Source organism: Mauremys mutica, chromosome 1 (genome assembly GCF_020497125.1).
Source record: "Mauremys mutica isolate MM-2020 ecotype Southern chromosome 1, ASM2049712v1, whole genome shotgun sequence".
In the NCBI taxonomy this organism is placed as follows: domain Eukaryota; kingdom Metazoa; phylum Chordata; order Testudines; family Geoemydidae; genus Mauremys; species Mauremys mutica.
In genome coordinates this window covers 130,044,374-130,062,342 of record NC_059072.1, presented here as the reverse complement: position 1 = coordinate 130,062,342, position 17,969 = coordinate 130,044,374, and the positions used below count along the sequence as shown (strand labels likewise).

At 39.1% G+C, this 17,969-nt stretch overlaps 1 protein-coding gene across 4 annotated transcripts in view; it reads left to right on the top strand.

The window, feature by feature from the left end:
• LRP6 (LDL receptor related protein 6) overlaps nucleotides 1–17,969 on the top strand; it is a 202,933-nt gene that overhangs the window by 7,571 nt on the left and 177,393 nt on the right. Inside the window, exons 2-3 of one of the 4 annotated variants that reach the window (XM_045000133.1) lie at nucleotides 4,728–4,795; nucleotides 5,177–5,570. The exons of 2 other annotated variants lie outside the window; for them this stretch is intronic. In XM_045000133.1, coding sequence (XP_044856068.1) covers nucleotides 4,744–4,795; nucleotides 5,177–5,570 — 446 coding nt within the window. In that variant the 5' untranslated portion in view covers nucleotides 4,728–4,743. The remainder of the gene's footprint in view (nucleotides 1–4,727; nucleotides 4,796–5,176; nucleotides 5,571–17,969) is intronic. One more of the 4 variants, XM_045000132.1, reaches the window with a different exon arrangement.

Here is a 17,969-nt window from a genome sequence, read left to right as displayed (position 1 = left end):
TATATATGTGGGTATGGAAAATGGCTACATCTGCAAAGTTTTTTGTTTTTTTTTTTGTTATGGGATTATATTACCCAAATAGAATTACTTTGTATTACAATGAAATCAATGTAACAGAAATGATATCATCGTTTTAATTCTGTTTGTGAGGGCCATGTGTAAGCACTGTGTGTCAAATTTGAAAATTAATCATCTCTGAGAGAGGAGAGAAGGGAAATCTACAGTCCTAATCAACTAGCTACATGAATAATTCTGCTAATAATAATTCTGTCACTTAGCCAAACTATATTTCCCACGATTCAAATAGAAATGTTAATTAATAAAAGGAAACACAATTTTCCTCTTCAGCCTCTTTCCCCCCTGCCCCCCCCTTTTTTTTTGGCAGCAGGCAATGAGGGGGAAGAGATTTGCTTCGTATTATTATCTTTACTTATTATACTTTGGTTGCTTTCCAGCAACAAACTTTTTCCCCAACTGCCCTCAGTTGTCAAAGATTCAGAATACTTAGAGGGAGTGTAAAAGTATTTGCTGTAATCCTGGCCATTGTTGGCAATTCTGGAAACTGCATGTAAAAGTAGCAAAAACGTATGATTATTCTGAATTTCAGCTTCTCTTCTTTCACTGTGTAGATAGAACAACGACGAATAAAATAATTTGTACTCACAATTATTCTTAGTTCATTGTGGAAATCCAAGAGTCTTCTTATTCAAAAATGCATTAATGGAGAAAGTAACACATTCAATAAAGAAATAGAACATCGTTTAATGGGGAAGCCTTGTATCCACTTTATTAAGTCCATGTGGAAAATCAGTGATGTTATAATAAGGCAGCAACTTAACTGAGGCTTAATAATCATACTGTATACCATGTAAAACAGCAAAGCTTATAAATAGATGTAATACTTAAAACTTCTGAAAACTGGGTTTGAACTGTAGTGATAATCTGAAAAGAGACAGATGTGAATTACGTGTTTTACAAAATTGTTTTTATATGATTATTGCTTATTTGTAAATTTTTTTACATATTTCGTCACATGATGTGTAAACTGATTTGTATGTGTGCACTGGAAATACAGTTGGACCTGCATTACATTACTTGATCAATAACTTAAAAAAATAAATAAAGCTGCTAGTAATCATAATTGCTAAAGTAGATTCCTCCCTTCCCACTTCCAAAACCTGTATCTGTTCATTTAGAGTAGAAATTCCGTTCCCTAAATTAACGCCATAGCAAACAATGCTTTTGAGGCATTGAAATGTAATCTTTGGATTGGTAATTTACAGTTTTGGTTTACTGAAAGCTAATTTTAAACTTGTACATTTAAAATGTACATTTTGTTTTGGCAGTGTTTTGTTAATCTACATACCAATCTCTGGTGTGTGCTTCAGCAAGTGGTCAAAGATGGTTCTCTTGTGTTGCACAGAACATATGTAACTGTACAAAAACTAAGAATTGTGATGCTGTGAAAATGAATTTCAGTAGCAAAGGAAGTCCCACCTTTAAATTCGCAGCATTCAGTGTGGTGGATGAGCTGGCAAACTTGGTGCACCTTTTAACTGGGAAGTATACTGAAATGAAGTAACTTTGGGTCATTGGGTGATTGATGCTTTTTTTTCATTACTATTGAAGAGAATGCTGAGTTGCAGAGAAGTGAGGATGACAAGCTCTGTATTTTCTCTTTCAGCAAAAGTTAGTTGCAGTCTTGTCCCTCTCAGTTTGCCTTGCAGTGGTCCAATCTATGCTGTCAAGTCAATGACATCTTTCTCTTCTGGGGGTCATTAGGAGAATAGCTGAACACCTGGGTTGCACATGCTAACTTCTGAATTTATAGCTCCTGACAGTGTCCTTCAAAATCTGAAAGAAGAGGAAACGACTTGGTTTCTTCGTTGCACTTGTGAAGACAAACTGTAAAGTTTTTCTAATGTGTCCACCCTTAGCGTTTAGGCTAAGCATGCCAGGATAAGTCATTGAAAGTGTCTGCAAAGGGAGAAAGCTAAAAATTGAGGGAAACTTGCAGTTTTGTTCATGATTCAAGCCTTGTAAGCATTTTTCCTCTTCATGTCGGTATGAAAGAGGAGTTAATGGTAAGGGAAACCCATATAATCACTGAGCAGTGTACAGAAGCACAAATTCATTGGTGGGCCTTTAATTAAATGCATTGCTTTTACAGCTTCATGAAGGATTAGGTGTGAGTTTTCAGTTACTTCCTTGCTGGCAGAAAGCTTGTGTAGGAAACAGTGAAGCCATAAGGTGGTAGGTGTAATGATTTGCATTGATGTGATCAGATCACTATTCTTACCAATCATTGAATGGCTCCAGACAGGCAGATTGCAAAACTTGTGGTACTATCACAAACATTGTTTTTGTGCATTAGTTCTATTGAAAGCTTGCTTTAGCTATCAGAAATTAACTTGCAAATAATCAAAACATGCATGCATGCACGCACATATACCGGCTGACTCATCAAGTTGAATTGCTAAGTAGTTGCTGCTATTTCTGCATTCTGAAAGCAGTTCCTCTTGGACATCTTCCGCCATGTCTCTAATAAAGCACAGAAGAGTGTTGTTTGAACAAAGGCATGCTTTTCAGTATGATAGCTTCTTCAGATCCTATGTCCCTAAAAGAATCAACCAACCAAACCCCATGTCAGTTACACAGGGAAAGATGAATTTTTTTTGCAAGTTTTCCCTTTCTACTGCTATCTAATTTAAATGGGTACCCAATAAGATGCTTAAAGGGCATTTCCTATTGATGCTGCCAGTTTGAGTGATCAGGTTTTGTTGACTTATTCAAAGTTTCAAGTTTTCTCAGGGGAAACAAAAAATCCTCAGATTTATTGTTCACTGATGGATGCCTGGTTTCTAAATGTCACAGCAACTTGGAAGATTTAATACTCTCGCCAGCCAGCCCTACAGAACGCACTACAAGTTGTGGTTTTGACTCAGTCTATGTAAAACTGTGTGTCATGCTTGTAATCAAATTTCATTCTGAAGCATAATTCAAATAACTTGTATGACTTTGCGAAGAGGACATATTTCAGAATCATTCCTCAGCCAGAGCTGAGCTCCCCCAAAGAATGAAAACCTATGCAATACAGTTGTGTTAGACGCAGCAGTGCCTTCATGATTACCCTTGACATGCCTGGTGTTCCAATTCAGTGCATGCTGTGTGCCTGGGTACTCTCACTTCGTGTTGTACATAATAATGGAACTTGTACTTGTTTGTGCCTGGATTTACCTTATTCAAATGCGGTGCATATTGTCTTATTAGAAACGGTTCTGTCAGTCTGCTGTATGCACTTATATACTGCACTGTACCACTAGCTGAATTTCTCAGTTTACGGTAGTATGGTAATCTTACAGAGTACTGAATAACTTTTTTGGAAAATGTTTTTTTTGTATGTGATTTCTTGTGACCTGCCCAAGCAACTTTAGACCTAAAGTTTGGGAAAACCTCTTTTAAATCGTTAAAATTAATTTTTTAGGCTTTTTTGTGGGGGAGAGGAAGGACGGTAGAAAGATAAAGTAACAAATTTGTTACTTAAAATGGGGTTCCCCCTCATTCTGTAAAAATGCCGCCTCCTACTCCCATAGAAGTACTATGCCTGCACTAAATATTTTGCTGTAAATCAATAATGTGGGTAGATAAAGATGTTAAGTTTGAAATCTGACTTTGTTAGAAAAAACACTCAATGTTATGCGGAGATCTAAATGACTGGGTGTGAGGGAAATTTTTATACAGTGTTTGTAAAATGAACCTAAGCAAAATTAACTGTTTAAATTTGGTTAGATTTTTTTTGGGCACACTTAAATATGGTCCCTGACACTGATTTAAAAATTTATTTTCTTTTCTGTCCCCTCCCTCTCTCCCCATATGAGTTTCTGAAGGACATGGCGTAGTACACATGCAATGAATAGTCTTGAGAAAGCTGAACTTCTGAGGTGACATTTTAAAGTGTAGGTCGATTTAACAGGCACATGGATTTCTAGTCTCAGTGTAAGCCTTTTATATAAGAACTGTTACTTTTCTGGAAACAAAAGTGCTATCTTTGTAAGAATCTGCAGACCTATACAGACACAATGGCCATCATCAAACCATGTGCAATTTTTGACTCCATAAATGCAGGCCTCTCTCTGGTGACCTAACAGGTTTCTTTAGCCTGTAGGGGAAACTTACAGCTATAGGTAAGTTGATAGCAATGTTATAATGGCATATATATGAATATGTTTAGAGGGCCAACCTCAGTGTCTAGCTAAGTATTTTATGTGCCCTCATCACAGTAGTACCTGAGCAACCGTAGAGAAGGCTAATTGCATTTTGTGATAGCAGTTTAAAAGGAGATTTCTTTTGTGGTGTTTCTCTGTTTTAAAAACCTTTTCTTACTAACTTCCATTGCAGTACAAATGATGCTGGAATGTTCATGATGCTGTGCAATACTGGTGGTTGAGTATAATTAAATGGATATGTTACAATTAAAATATCTCTTGGTTACTGCCTTTCAATAGTTTTATTCGTGGATTACATATGAAAGTTATACCAATTGTGCAGAAACAAGTATGTGGTAGGCAAACTAGGCATGCAAAAAAAAAAAAGACATTAGATCAGATAACTAAACATGGCATGGTGGGCCTCAATTTGAAAGAAGACTTCACACAGTTTTTGTAGCTCTGCTTTTTCCTCTCGCTTTAATACTAATTAACATTTTATATAATGTCTTTCATTCCAAGCTGCTTCAGAGTGTGTATGTGCAACACTGTTAAAAAGGAGCCTACTTTAGATTGGAGGGCAGCAGCAGGTAAGCAAATGGTGTACATCACATTGGCCTCAGTTTCCCCTTCAGATACTATTTGAACACTGCTCTCCTAGGAAAAGGTGTCCATGTGATCTTCAGTGAATGTATTGAGACCTGTTTTCTTTTTTGAACATCTTATCTGAACTACACACACTGTAGGATAGTGAACGGCATGTTAGTAATTTATCTCCTTTGAAAGAGCTGAGAGGATCTTGCTGAGATTTGAAACTCTGACTTCAGGTTATCTAGTTAACTTCCAAAGGCTGCCTTTTCTGGAGTCATTGAATTAGCCCTTTTATACCATGTCTGTGAAACTACTAATGCCTTAAATTGTAATAGCCTGACTTACATTAATGTGTGTCATTTTTCCCCCCCCACCTAAAGCTGCACCGCTGCTGCTGTATGCAAACCGACGTGATCTGCGATTGGTGGATGCTGCAAATGGGAAAGAAAACGCTACAGTTGTAGTGGGTGGTTTGGAAGATGCAGCCGCAGTGGACTTTGTGTTTTTCCGGGGGTTGATATACTGGAGTGATGTAAGCGAAGAAGCCATTAAGCGAACAGAATTTAACAAAACTGGGAGTGTACAGAATGTGGTCATTTCTGGGCTTTTGTCACCTGACGGTTTGGCATGTGATTGGCTGGGAGAGAAACTATACTGGACGGATTCTGAAACAAATCGGATTGAAGTTTCCAATTTAGATGGATCTTTGAGAAAAGTTTTATTTTGGCAAGAATTGGATCAGCCCAGAGCAATAGCCTTAGATCCTGCAAGAGGGTAAGTCTTTGGTGGTTTTTTTTTTTGTTTTTTATTCTTTGGCATGTCTTGGTCATTAGTTACTGAAATTCAGTGTGCTTATTAGAGATCTGAATATTCCCAGTTATGCTGTGACCTTTAAATATGGTACTGTCCTAAGCCAGTTTGCATACCAGATGGTGGTCTTGTTTTTCTTGCACTTACTGTGAGATGTGAAAATAATAATCTGCAATATTGCTGATTTATTTTTGTGTATGTGTGAGGTGGCTTGCTGTTAGGACAACAAACTGTCTGTCTCTGTTTAAAAACATCAGATGTGCAAGCAAATATGTGAGAAGAAACTATTCTTGTTCTAGTAGCAGTGCAGAGGATGATAATTCATTTGGTTCTGATTAACATGTGAAAACAGATGCAGTCTGTTTGTAAAGCCAACACCTACCTATGGAGCTGTAATATACTGCAATGCTGCTGTGGACTGAGCAAATACCAAAAAAAAAAAAAAAAAATTACTCAGCATTTTTGTTACAATATAGTGTTAACATTGTAATAAGTGATAAAAACCAAAATAATAATGTTGAGAGAGAGGTATTTTCTAATTGAGTGCTGAAACATTTATTGGAAACATGTGACCCTTGTGCTGTTGGGAAATTCTGTTGTAATAAAAACAATGATGCAGTAGAACTGGCTAAGGCTAGGCATAGTACAAGCTTTCTTCTTCTTAACTTCCATCTCAAGGTCTGGTAGTGGACCTTAATCATAACTTGCAGTACTCTGTGTTTATTCCCTTTGAGGTCCTCTCCTAAACGGTGGCCATCAAGCATGCTAAATTCAGTGGTAATTTTGTCATGTAGATGAATGTCCATTGAAATTCAGGATGAGTCCACGAAATGCATGGTTGGTTGTGATGTTCTTTCTAAAATCTGATGGTCTCCAGAAGTGAAAGACTAGTGCAATAACCTAGTGGCCCGCTTAACCCAACATTCATTTTCTTAAAAATTGAATAGGGTCTATTATGCAGAGTAGCTTACAAATTAAAAAAAAAAGTGTTTTGTTTTTTTTATCTGAGCAAGAACGTTCCTCTGTATCTGCAATATTAAGAAGACCGACAGAGTGGGTGCTTTTATAAAAGGGTCTCTTCCGCACCTTTCTCAGTTTTAGATGTTTGGGGGTATTGTTGGGTAGAATATTGGATGTTTTGGCTGCAGGTTTTGAATTTGTTCTTATAGCCATACTATTTAAAGAGAAGCAATCTCATTTTTACTTTATTTGGTGGCATAGTTTGGTTTGCTAGTATAGGATTCTATATAGTAAAATGTGCTGTTGTATTTAATTACTAAACTTAATGAAAACATTTTATTATAATTTATCTAAGTTCTTTCCCCGTGTAATTTTGAGAGGCTTATGGACAAGATATCATAATAAAAGTACTTTCTCCACATTCCACGCACACACATCAACAGGTTTTGAAATAAATGGACACACTTGTAAACAGCAAAAAGAAGATGGAGTTCTCCTCCCTGCCCACCAATTGCTTTGAAAGTTTTTAAACTCTGACACTCAAATAATAAACTTAATACACCAGATATCTACAATCCTCCAAACAATAAAAATACTGAAGGAAGCAAATAAAAATATATAAAGCCCACCCAAAAACAAGAAGGGGGGAAAAATAAGGCAAATATGTTTGGGATAGGTTTGCCAGCAGTTGGTTGCACTAGTGTTTTCTTTATAAAAATAGTTAGAATTCGTATGCAGAACATCAGGAATGAAATTTGTATAAAAACAGAATTGGGAAGCTTTTTTGTCTTGTCAAGGTTAGTGTGGTTTCTGTTGACCTAGTCAAAGATAGTGTCCATGCGGCAATCACATTTAGCAATTAGTTTTGCAGCAGAAGGGAAATTTTGTCCAAACGAATGGAAACCAAACTTTAGCAAACCATTTGGGCTTTGCAAGAGGCATGCATATTGTCCAAGTATGCACAGTAACATTCTTGGTGGCTAGAATTGGATGAGTACGTATATTATTTCTCACAAGGTTTACGTGAGAGTAGAACTGTAAAAAGAAAAATTGAAGGAGCCAAAGATACACTTTTTTTGGGGGGGTCCACTAGACCAAAAATAAATAATATCAGGACAAGTCCACTATAGATGAGCAAAAGTGCTTTCCATAACCTTTCAGAAAGTCTGACTCCTCAGGGCCTAATTAATAGTTTATTCTCTGATCACAATCGTTCAATTTTTAATTTAAATCTTCATGTAATTGAAAGGCAAAAAAACATTTCCAGATCTTACTACAGTTCTTGTCAGTAAAAGTTCAAGACACGAACCCTTTCAAAGACTGAGTTTTAAATATAAAGGAATATTCTCTCTTCTGACTCTCCAATAAAACTGTTCCTGGTGAGATTTATTGATATACTAGTAACTAAGTTGTGAAATAAAGGACATGTTTCATGGTGATTTATTTAATATTTTGCAGAGATTTGATCAGTCTTAAAAACCTGAAAAAATGCTAGCAGTAATTTTATTCTTTAAAATCTGAAGAGATGCCATTTTTGCAAACTGATCATATGTCAAAACTTTCTCCTGAGCATTAAGGATGAGTGGCATCAGCAAGGGATGGGAATATAGAAAGAATGAAAACTATCTCTCCTTTCTGTTTCAGTAGCATTTATTAATTTATTACTGCATAGATAGAAGTACCAGTGTGCTGTCTGGGAGTTTTATATTTGTGTCCGTCAGCTGGTGTGTGGAACCAGCAGCGAAGAGGACTAAGAACAGCAGCCTAACAGTAAAATCTAGAACTTGAAAAACAAAGCATTCTCTTCTCCTTGGAATCCCAGCTTGTGACTTTTTTTTTAATACACAGCTGTTTCTTACTCCAAATTAAATAATCTGTAAATGTTTGCAATTTAAAGAGAAATGTCTTGGCAATTACATAGGGCTTAATGAAAAAATGAGTTTAATGCATAATGACCCTTTTCGTAACATTAATAAATCCATCAAATATAAAGTGGCACATATAACAAATTTCTGATTTTAGCAAAGTCTTTTTTTTTTTTAAATTTCTCTGGCAGTGTTGTGAACCTTTTTGTTAATACCTTGAACAGAAAAGTGATATTGACCATTCTGGCTTTCTGATCAGGCTGAATTAGGTAGTGAAAGGTGTTGGTTTTTATATACATATAAAAGGTAAAAAAGGACTAAATTGAATGTTTGTGTACAGTTAAAGCAATTTGATTTTATTTAGCTGTTTCACCATGACGTCCCATTTAATAGAAGTTAAATTGTAATAGGATTTTTGAGTTTTTAAACCACAGTTCTCAAAACAAATCATCCCTACCCCCAATTGCTCTAGTTTTTCAGGCCATTAAGAACTTTTGAATGACGCTCTTTGTAGTGTTGTTGGCCATTGGTCAACACAGCTTTGGGGAAGACAATCTGGGGAATGGCATGCTCTTGTAGGGAGTGTCACCGCAGTGGTGGAGATGGTGGGAAAATAAATGGGTGGGGTAACTGCCACTATCACTGCCAAACCTCATTTTTAAGTATATTAACTTTATTGGTAGTTTATACATGGGGACAAAGTCTGTTTTGTTTTTTTAAACTTGAGGATTTTTACTTAGAGAGCCAGCATAACTTAAAATGTGTAGAGATCTTGCTAGCCAATTGTGTGAACATTGGGGCATGGCTTAAGGTTTTCATTTCACATGCTTGCAATTTACCATTTGACAGTTATTTTTCATCCTTCTGGCAGTGGAATAAACTGTGTATGTGTGGTTTGGAGGGAGGAGAAAGGGATATTCTAGTCATTTGAAATCAGTGGGAGTTTTCAATACTGTTTCAAAAGATTATCTTTGACCAAGTCCCAATCGCCCTTTCTGGAACTGCGTGTTTTCTCTGACCTCCGTTAAAACTTAAGCTATTCTTCATAGCGGTGCAGTTGATGATAATCTGTAAAAATGTTTCAGTGTAGACAAAGTTTTTTAGTTTTATAACACAAAAAAATCAACACCACAGAGTTGGTCATATAGTCTCAAGAAAAGTGCTACCAAGACCAGCTAGCTTTTCTCACTTTAGGTATACTGTGAGGTGAAAAGGAACTTTGAGTGTCCTCTGGAAGCTCTGACTAATGTCTTACATTTCAGTGGTATTTTTTTAATTCAACTAACTCTGGAGTTAAAATAATTGCTAGTGAATAAACTCTTCTAAGTAAAACTATGTAATCAGTTCACATTGTAAAGATTTTTCAATTAATGGGGGACATTAGAGTACAAAGATTAATAATATACTGTTTTTCATAACAATGTAGGTTGATTTCTAGATATAATGTGTTGGGGGAAGCTCTTAAGTTTAAACCTTCTCTGAAGAAAGGGAGTGATTTTTCTCATGCTCCAATTTGCATATGATACTTCTCCAGTTATAACATGTGTTCCTCTTTATTGACCCAAATTATGTTTGACTACAGTGTCACTCTCTACATATGTTATAGATCACATGCCATAAAAGGTAGTGAAGACTATGATTTTTACTAGTTTCCTTGGGATTGTGTCATTTTGTTAAGTGGCCAGCTACCCATTGGTAATATTTTCTGGACTTTTTTTTTTTTGTATTGTATCTTCTTTATAACAGTCATTTTGGTGCTGTCACTGAGGTGACAGAACTTGCCAATGAACATGTATGCCTGGTTTACATTAGAGTTATTCCAAAGTACACCTCTACCCTGATATAACGCTGTCCTTGAGAGCCAAAAAATCTTACCGCATTATAGGTGAAACTGCATTATATCGAACTTGCTATGACCCGCTGGAGCGCACAGCGCGGCCCCCTCTCCTCCCCGGGAGCGCTGCTTTACTGCGTTATATCCGAATTCATGTTATGTCAGGGTAGAGGTGTATCTATTCTGCTTTAAAGTCATACTCTCCCATATTTAGAATAACTTTAAAGGTTTCTCTACAAATTAATGTTTGCGAGATTAGGGTCATAAATGTTACAATTTTTGTGTTTTTGTTTTTAGCAGTGCAGTAAATTTCATATAAGATATCCTACCAGTAGGGGCATTGACATACACAACCCAGCATTTATAAGTTTTAATTTAAAATTACACATTTTCAAATTAATTTTATAAAGCCTCAACCTGATTTAAATCAGTGATTTGTTTAAAAATCAAGTGATTTAAATCAGTTATTTATATCTTACTGATTTAAATCTTATTGATTTGGTTATTGGAGTCATTCCCCTGGAGAGAAAAGGGCTACATAAATTTAGTAATATACCAATAGACAGAGAACAGAAGTCAAACCTGAAGAAGAGCTCTGTGTAAAATCAAAAGCTTATCTCTTGCATCAACAGCAGTTGGTCCAATAAAAGATATTACCTCACCTATCTTGTGTCTCCAATATCCTGCGACCAACAAGGCTACAACAGCACTACATAATACAATATAGTACAGACCTGTGGCAAAGTACCCTGCAGCGCTTTAAGGTCCCTGCCCATTTTGCCCCCCCACGGGTGGGGAGGGGGGGCAAAGGGAGTAGCTGCCCCGGGGCCAGTGATTTAAAAGTGCCTGGGGCTCCGGACATTGCTACCACAGCAGTGGTGTCCAGAGCCCTGGGCCCTGTAAATCGCCACAGGAACCCCAGGCAGCGCGGACCAGGCGCCCTGGAAGGGCAGGCTGGCTGGCTGGGGGATGCTGACCTCTAGCCCCGCCCCTTCCACCTGAGGCCCAGCCAATGGTATGCATGAACAAAGTGTTCTCTAAACCTTGTAATGGCTTTAACTGGATTATTTTTTCTAGTGAAGACTAGGCATACATGTACGTCTACAAGATATGTCAATTTAGTGACGGGCAAAGTGACTGTTGTAAGAAGGTACAAGTCAAATAAAGTGGAATAATAGTACCTTTTTCTGATTTAGATTAATCCACTTCCATGGTGGTGGAGTAAATTAATTTGGAAAAAAGGTGGCCTTAATCTGGAATAAGAATGTCCACATATGGAGTTTATTCAGGAATAACTCTATGTGTAGACAAGCCCTTAAGCATGTATGTAAATTTATTTGCATGACTAGTCTCATAGCCTATGTCCTTAAAGTTAAGCATGTATATAAACTTTTTACCTGAGTGGCATAATATTAAACAAATTTTTGTTTTCTAGTTTCAAAAATGTTAACAATGAAAAGTTATTTAGACTTTCAATACAATAACAAACTGAACTTTTTTTATACACACACACACACAAGCCAAGGTTTTCTACAATAGGAGTGTAAAGTTAGGCTCCAATGTGCATATGAGTAACTGAATGGAGGCTAAAGGGCACAGCAGCTCCGAATGAAGGGGCTGGATGATGTCTGAAGTGCCCCCCCCTTATCTGTTGCTACTCTCCCCCACCCCGTTACTCCTCCCCCACTCTCTACCATCCCCCTCTCCCCAATTGCTGCAGACAGGAGGATTTCTGGCACCCCCTTCTGCTGCCAACACTATCAGTCAGCAGCTTGTTATGTGTGTCTCTCTCTCTCTCTCTCTCATTGAGTGTGCAGTGGTGTGTGAGTCTCTAGTTAGGCAAAGCTGCTAGATATTTTAGAAACCCAAGTGTGGCCTGGTAGAAGTGCTTCAGTTTTCTTGGGTATGTCTACTCTACGGGATTATTCCGATTTTATATAAACCGGTTTTTTAAAACAGATTGTATAAAGTCGAGTGCACGTGGCCACACTAAGCACATTAATTCGGCGGTGTGCGTCCATGTACCGAGGCTAGCGTCGATTTCCAGAGCATTGCATTGTGGGTAGCTATCCCATAGTTCCCGCAGTCTCCCCTGCCCATTGGAATTCTGGGTTGAGATCACAATGCATGATGGAGCAAAAACAGTGTCGCGGGTGATTCTGGGTAAATGTCGTCACTCAATCCTTCCTCCATGAAAGCAATGGCAGACAATCATTTCGCGCCCTTTTTCTCTGGATTGCACTGACAGACGCCATAGCATGGTAACCATGGAGCCCGTTTAGCCTTTTTTCACTGTCACCGTATGTGTACTGGATGCTGCTGACAGACGCGGTACTGCACTGCTACACAGCAGCATTCATTTGCCGTTGCAAGGTAGCAGAGACAGTTACCAGTCACATTGTACCGTCTGCTGCTGTCATGGATGCTCCTGGCTGGCCTCGCTGTGGTCAGCCGGGGGCACATGGTCAAAAATGGGAATGATTTCCCAGGTCATTCACTTCTTTGTTTTGTCTAAAAATAGTCAGTCCTGCCTAGAATATGGGGCAAGTCTGCTAGAGAACCAGAGAGCACAGCCGCTCCGTGTCAGAGCCCCAGAGATCCCGCAGAAATGATGAGCTGCATGCCATTCTAGGGGGTGCCTCTGCAACAACCCCACTCGTTGCTTCGCTCCTCCCACACCCCTCCTGGGCTACCATGGCAGTGTCCCCCCATTTGTGTGATGAAGTAATAAAGAATGCAGGAATAAGAAACACTGACTTTTTAGTGAGATAAAATGAGGGGGAGGAAGCCTCCAACTGCTGTGATATTCCAGGCAGGACATCTCCATTACTCATTAAAGGGTGGCGGGGGAGAGGAGCATAGCCCCCTGCTGCTATGATAGTCCAGAATCTCCATTAGACATGAAAGAGGAGGGGGGGGGAGAGGAGCTCAGCCTCCAGCTGCTATGATGAGGACGGTTACCAGCCCTATTGCACCATCTGCCAGGACTGAATCTCCAGGACACAAAGCTTAAAGAAGGGAATGACCAGGAGTCATTCCCATTTTTGCCCAGGCGCCCCCAGCCAACCTCACCGAGGCAAGCCAGGAGCACTCGCAGGATGATGACGAGGACGGCTATCAGTCATTTTGTACCGTACCGTCTGCCACCGGGGAGGGGAGGGGAGAGGATGCTGCTGTTTACCAGCAGCATCCAGTAGACATACGGTGACATTGAAAAGAGGCGAGAAACGATTTTTTTCTCTTTTCTTTGAGGGGGGGAGGGGGAGGTAAATTGACGACATATTCCCTGAACCACTGGCAACAATGTTTTTGACCTTTCAGGCATTGGGAGCTCAGCCCAGAATGCAAATGCTTTTTGGAGACTGCAGGAACTGTGGGATAGCTCGAGTCCTCAGTCCCCCCTCTCTCCCTCCCTCCATGAGCGTCCATTTGATTCTTTGACTTTCCTTTACGGTTGTCACACAGCACTGTGTGGAGTCCCTACTGAGGCCTCTGTCTATCATAGCCTGGAGATTTTTTCAAATGCTTTGGCATTTCATCTTCTGGAACGGAGCCCTGATAGAACAGATTTGTCTCCCCATACAGCGATCAGATCCAGTATCTCCCGTATGGTCCATGCTGGAGCTCTTTTTGGAGCTCCACGCTGGGCAAGCAGGAAATGAAATTCAAAAGTTCGCGGGGCTTTTCCTGTCTACCTGGCCAGTGCATCCGAGTTCAGATTGCTTTCCAGAGTGGTCACAATGGTGCATTGTGGGATACCGCCCGGAGGCCAATACCGTTGAATTGTGGCCACACTAATCCTAATCCAATATGGTAATACCGATTTCAGCACTACTCCCCTCGTCAGGGAGGAGTACAGAAATTGGTTTTAAGAGCCCTTTATATCGATATAAAGGGCTTCATTGTGTGGATGGGTGCAGGGTTAAATCGGTTTAACGCTGCTAAATTCTATATAAACGCGTAGCGTAGACCAGGCCCTTGACTTGTGGAAGTTCAGTATTTCAGAAGGTGGTGTGAGTTGCCACTATAGCACAGGCTACCTGCTTGTCCAGTTTTGTGTTGGGGGTCTGTGCTGGTCTCACAGAAATAATGTTTAATGAGGTGCTGCATTTGCCTTTTTCAGTACAAACGAGCATTTTAAGTGTGAAACTTCTTAGAATTTCAAAGTTCAGAGATCCTCCCCCTCCCTCCCCCCCGTACTTGGGGGGAGGGATAGCTCAGTGGTTTGAGCATTGGCCTGCTAAACCCAGGATTGTGAGTTCAATCCTTGAAGGGACCACTCTAGGGATCTGGGGCAAAATCAGTACTTGGTCCTGCTAGTGAAGGCAGGGGGCTGGACTCAGTGACCTTTCAGAGTCCCTTCCAGTTCTATGAGATAGGTATATCTCCATATATTATTAATTAGGAAACTAATTAAAGAAACAAGCACAAAGCATCCATGTAGCAATCTAACATGAATAAAATGGAAAGAAAGTAAAGAACTAGTAACATGTAAATAAAAAAAATGATTTAAATTAGGGCTGTTAATTAATTGCAGTTAATGCCTGTGACTAACTAAAAACAAAATGTGTTACTTTTTTAACCACATTAATCTCACACTTCTGGGCAGGGAGGGAGGCATTGGCTGCGGGGGAGCCGGACTTGATAGTGACCTTGGTGCAGTAACCCAGTACACCTTGAGAAGGTGGGAAGAGGCTCCCATCCCAGCTCTGGCAGAGAAGTAGGGATCTTGACCCTGCTGTGCCCCATTGCCCCGGCCAGCCTCCCAGCACCAGTCTCTCCTCCCTGCCACATGCCAAGACCCTGAGGTAAAATCCATCCTCTGTTGCAAACACCTAGCTCAGTAAAAGGAGGTGAGCCTGGCAAGCCCAGTACCAGAAACCACCCTTCCAGAAGCAGCAGCAAGACACCTCCCACACCCTCCTCCTGCACAAGTCATTGCTTGCTCCCTCCCCTGTCATCACTCCCTGTCCTTCCGGACCCTCCTTCTGCACTATAGTTCTACATTTGTAAATTTAACTTCCATGATAGAGATTGCGCTGCAGAACTTGTATGAGGTGAATTTAAATACTGTTTCTTTTGTTTATCTTTTTTACAGTGCAAATATTTGTAATGAATAATCTAAAATGAGTGCTGTACACTTTATATTCTGCATTGTAATTGAAACCAGTATTTGAATATGTAGAAAACATCCAAAAATATTGAAATATTGTTATTTAACAGTGCGATTAATCACAATTAATTTTTTTAATCGTGTGATTAATAGTGATTAATTTTTAAAATCCTTTGACAGCCCTAATTTAAAATTAAGAAATACATTTTATTTTGTAAATCATGATTGTTATCCACTGGTTAGAAGAGACTACTTTTTTAACAGGCATAATAACTGATTAAAACTTAACTGGTTGAGTCTGAATTAATTTAGTGTTAGCATGGACACAGAGAAATTGAAATGGTTCAACTAGTGCTACCGCTGCTGTCCTATGGCTCACCAGTAGCTGGTAAAAATCCCAGAATGCATTGGTTCTGGAAGCCAAGACAGGAACAGTGAGATACATAGTGAGAATATCTTGCCATCAAAACTGTTAAGGACAGTTCTAATGTGGATATGCAGTGGTAAACCAGTTCCTCATGGCTGATGCAAGCACACTACTTGTATTGGTTGAATTACAAACTACGTATTCAGTTCTCTAGTGTAGGTAAAGCCACACTACGTATTTGAAGGTCAGCAATTTCACACTGATTGTCTTGATAAACTGTATTGAGGGAAGTTGGGTCCTAACCATTCTGTAATTGGTAGAAAACCCATTGATGTCAAACTTGAAAGCAATTTTTTCAGAAGACGCTGCGTAGCACAGGATATGTAATATGTGAGTTTGTATATGCCTCTGATTTCTAGTCAATTGCCAGAATGTTTCTAGGTAGCTGTGCACTAAACTCTTAGAAGAAAGAAACCAATTCTATTGTTCAGACCTTTGAAAATGGCTTTTTAAAAAGTAACTTAATTTTCCAATATAAAATACAAAGGCATGTAGATGATAACTTGCTTTTGTAGTTTTAAAAAAATCTGACTTACTAGCAAATTGTTATACACATAATTACTATAAATCAATAAAATAATAGTAATGTAATTAATACTACTTTAGACATTTTAAGATGAATTCCCTTCCTTATCACCCGTTCAAATCAGCGCACAGCCACACATCTCCTCCCAGAAAATGTGCAAGATGGTGTAAAGCCCACTCATTTTGTTTCATGTGCGGGTTGGGTTTTGATTCTAGAAGGCCTTTGGGTTAAGACATGTGGCAACTATCTAAGTCACCTTCAAAATAACTTGTTTGTTTGAAATGTTTTGCTTTCAGTGCACCTAGTTGCTGTGGTGATAAGGCAATATAAATTAATAAAATAACTGTCAACTGAACATAAAAGTTAATACAAACGTGAGATGTTTACATGCAGTGTTTGCTCAATAACTTGGGTTAAATATTTAAACCAAAATAGTAATTTCTGTTTTGTATAAATTGCCCCTGGTGATATGCTTATGCTCATGTTTTATTCCTGCTTTCAATCCCTACGATTACAACTAACTTCTGAGGGAAGTCTAGACTATGAAGACAGGTTGAATTTTTAAAACGTGTTGGTGAACAAGTTTTAACTAACATGATTTAGTAGAGAGTACTGACTGAATTAGCTGAAGAAATCTCTGCACCACTGGCATTAATATTCACAAACGCATGGATGACAGGAGAGGTCCCGGAAATCTGAAGAAGGGCTAATGTAGTGCCCATCTTTAAAAAGGGGAAAAAGGAGGAGCCAGGAAACTATAGACTAGTCAGGCTGACTTAGATACCTGGGAAGCTACTAGAGCAATGTATAAAACATTGAATTTGCGAATACCTGGAAGATGAAGGGATGATCACTAGCAGCCAGCATGGCTTTACCAGGAAGAAATCCTGCCAAGCCAGCTTGATTTCCTTCTTTGGTAGGGTAATTTATTTGGTGGATAAGGGGAATGTGGTGGTCATAATATACTTGGACTTCAGCAAGCCTTTTGACACAGTCCCACATGACATTCTGTTAAGTAAGCTGGAGAAATGCGGACTCAACAGAACTACCTTTAAGTGGCTACATAATTAGTTACTCTTTTATTTGTGGTTGTTTAACTATCAATGGAATGATGTTGAATTGGAGAGAAGTCTCAAGTTGGGTTCCACGGGGATCTGTTCTGGGTCCAGTGTTGTTTTAACATCTTTATTAATGATCTGGATGTAGGTAAAGAGAGCATACTGACCAAGTTTGCAGATGACACAAAGGTTGGGGACGTTACCAATACTTTGGAGGGTAGAGCTAAATTTCAGAGGGATTTTGGTAAATTGGAGAACTGGGCTATAGACAACAAAATGAGATTCAACAAAGGCAAGTGTAAGGTGCTACTCTTAGGGAAGAAAAAACAAACGCACAAATACAGAATGGGGGAAACCTGGCTTGGCAGTAGCACTGCTGAGAAGGATCTGGGAGTTCAGGGGTCACAGCCTGAACATGAGTCAGCAATGCAACTCTGTTGCAAAAAAAAAAGCAAATGCAATTTTAGGTTGCATTAACAGAAGGATTGTGTGCAAGTCACGGGAGGTGATAGTACCTCTCTGGTCGGTGCTGGTTAGGCCTCAGCTGGAGCACTGTGTCCAACTTCGGTCATTGATTGTA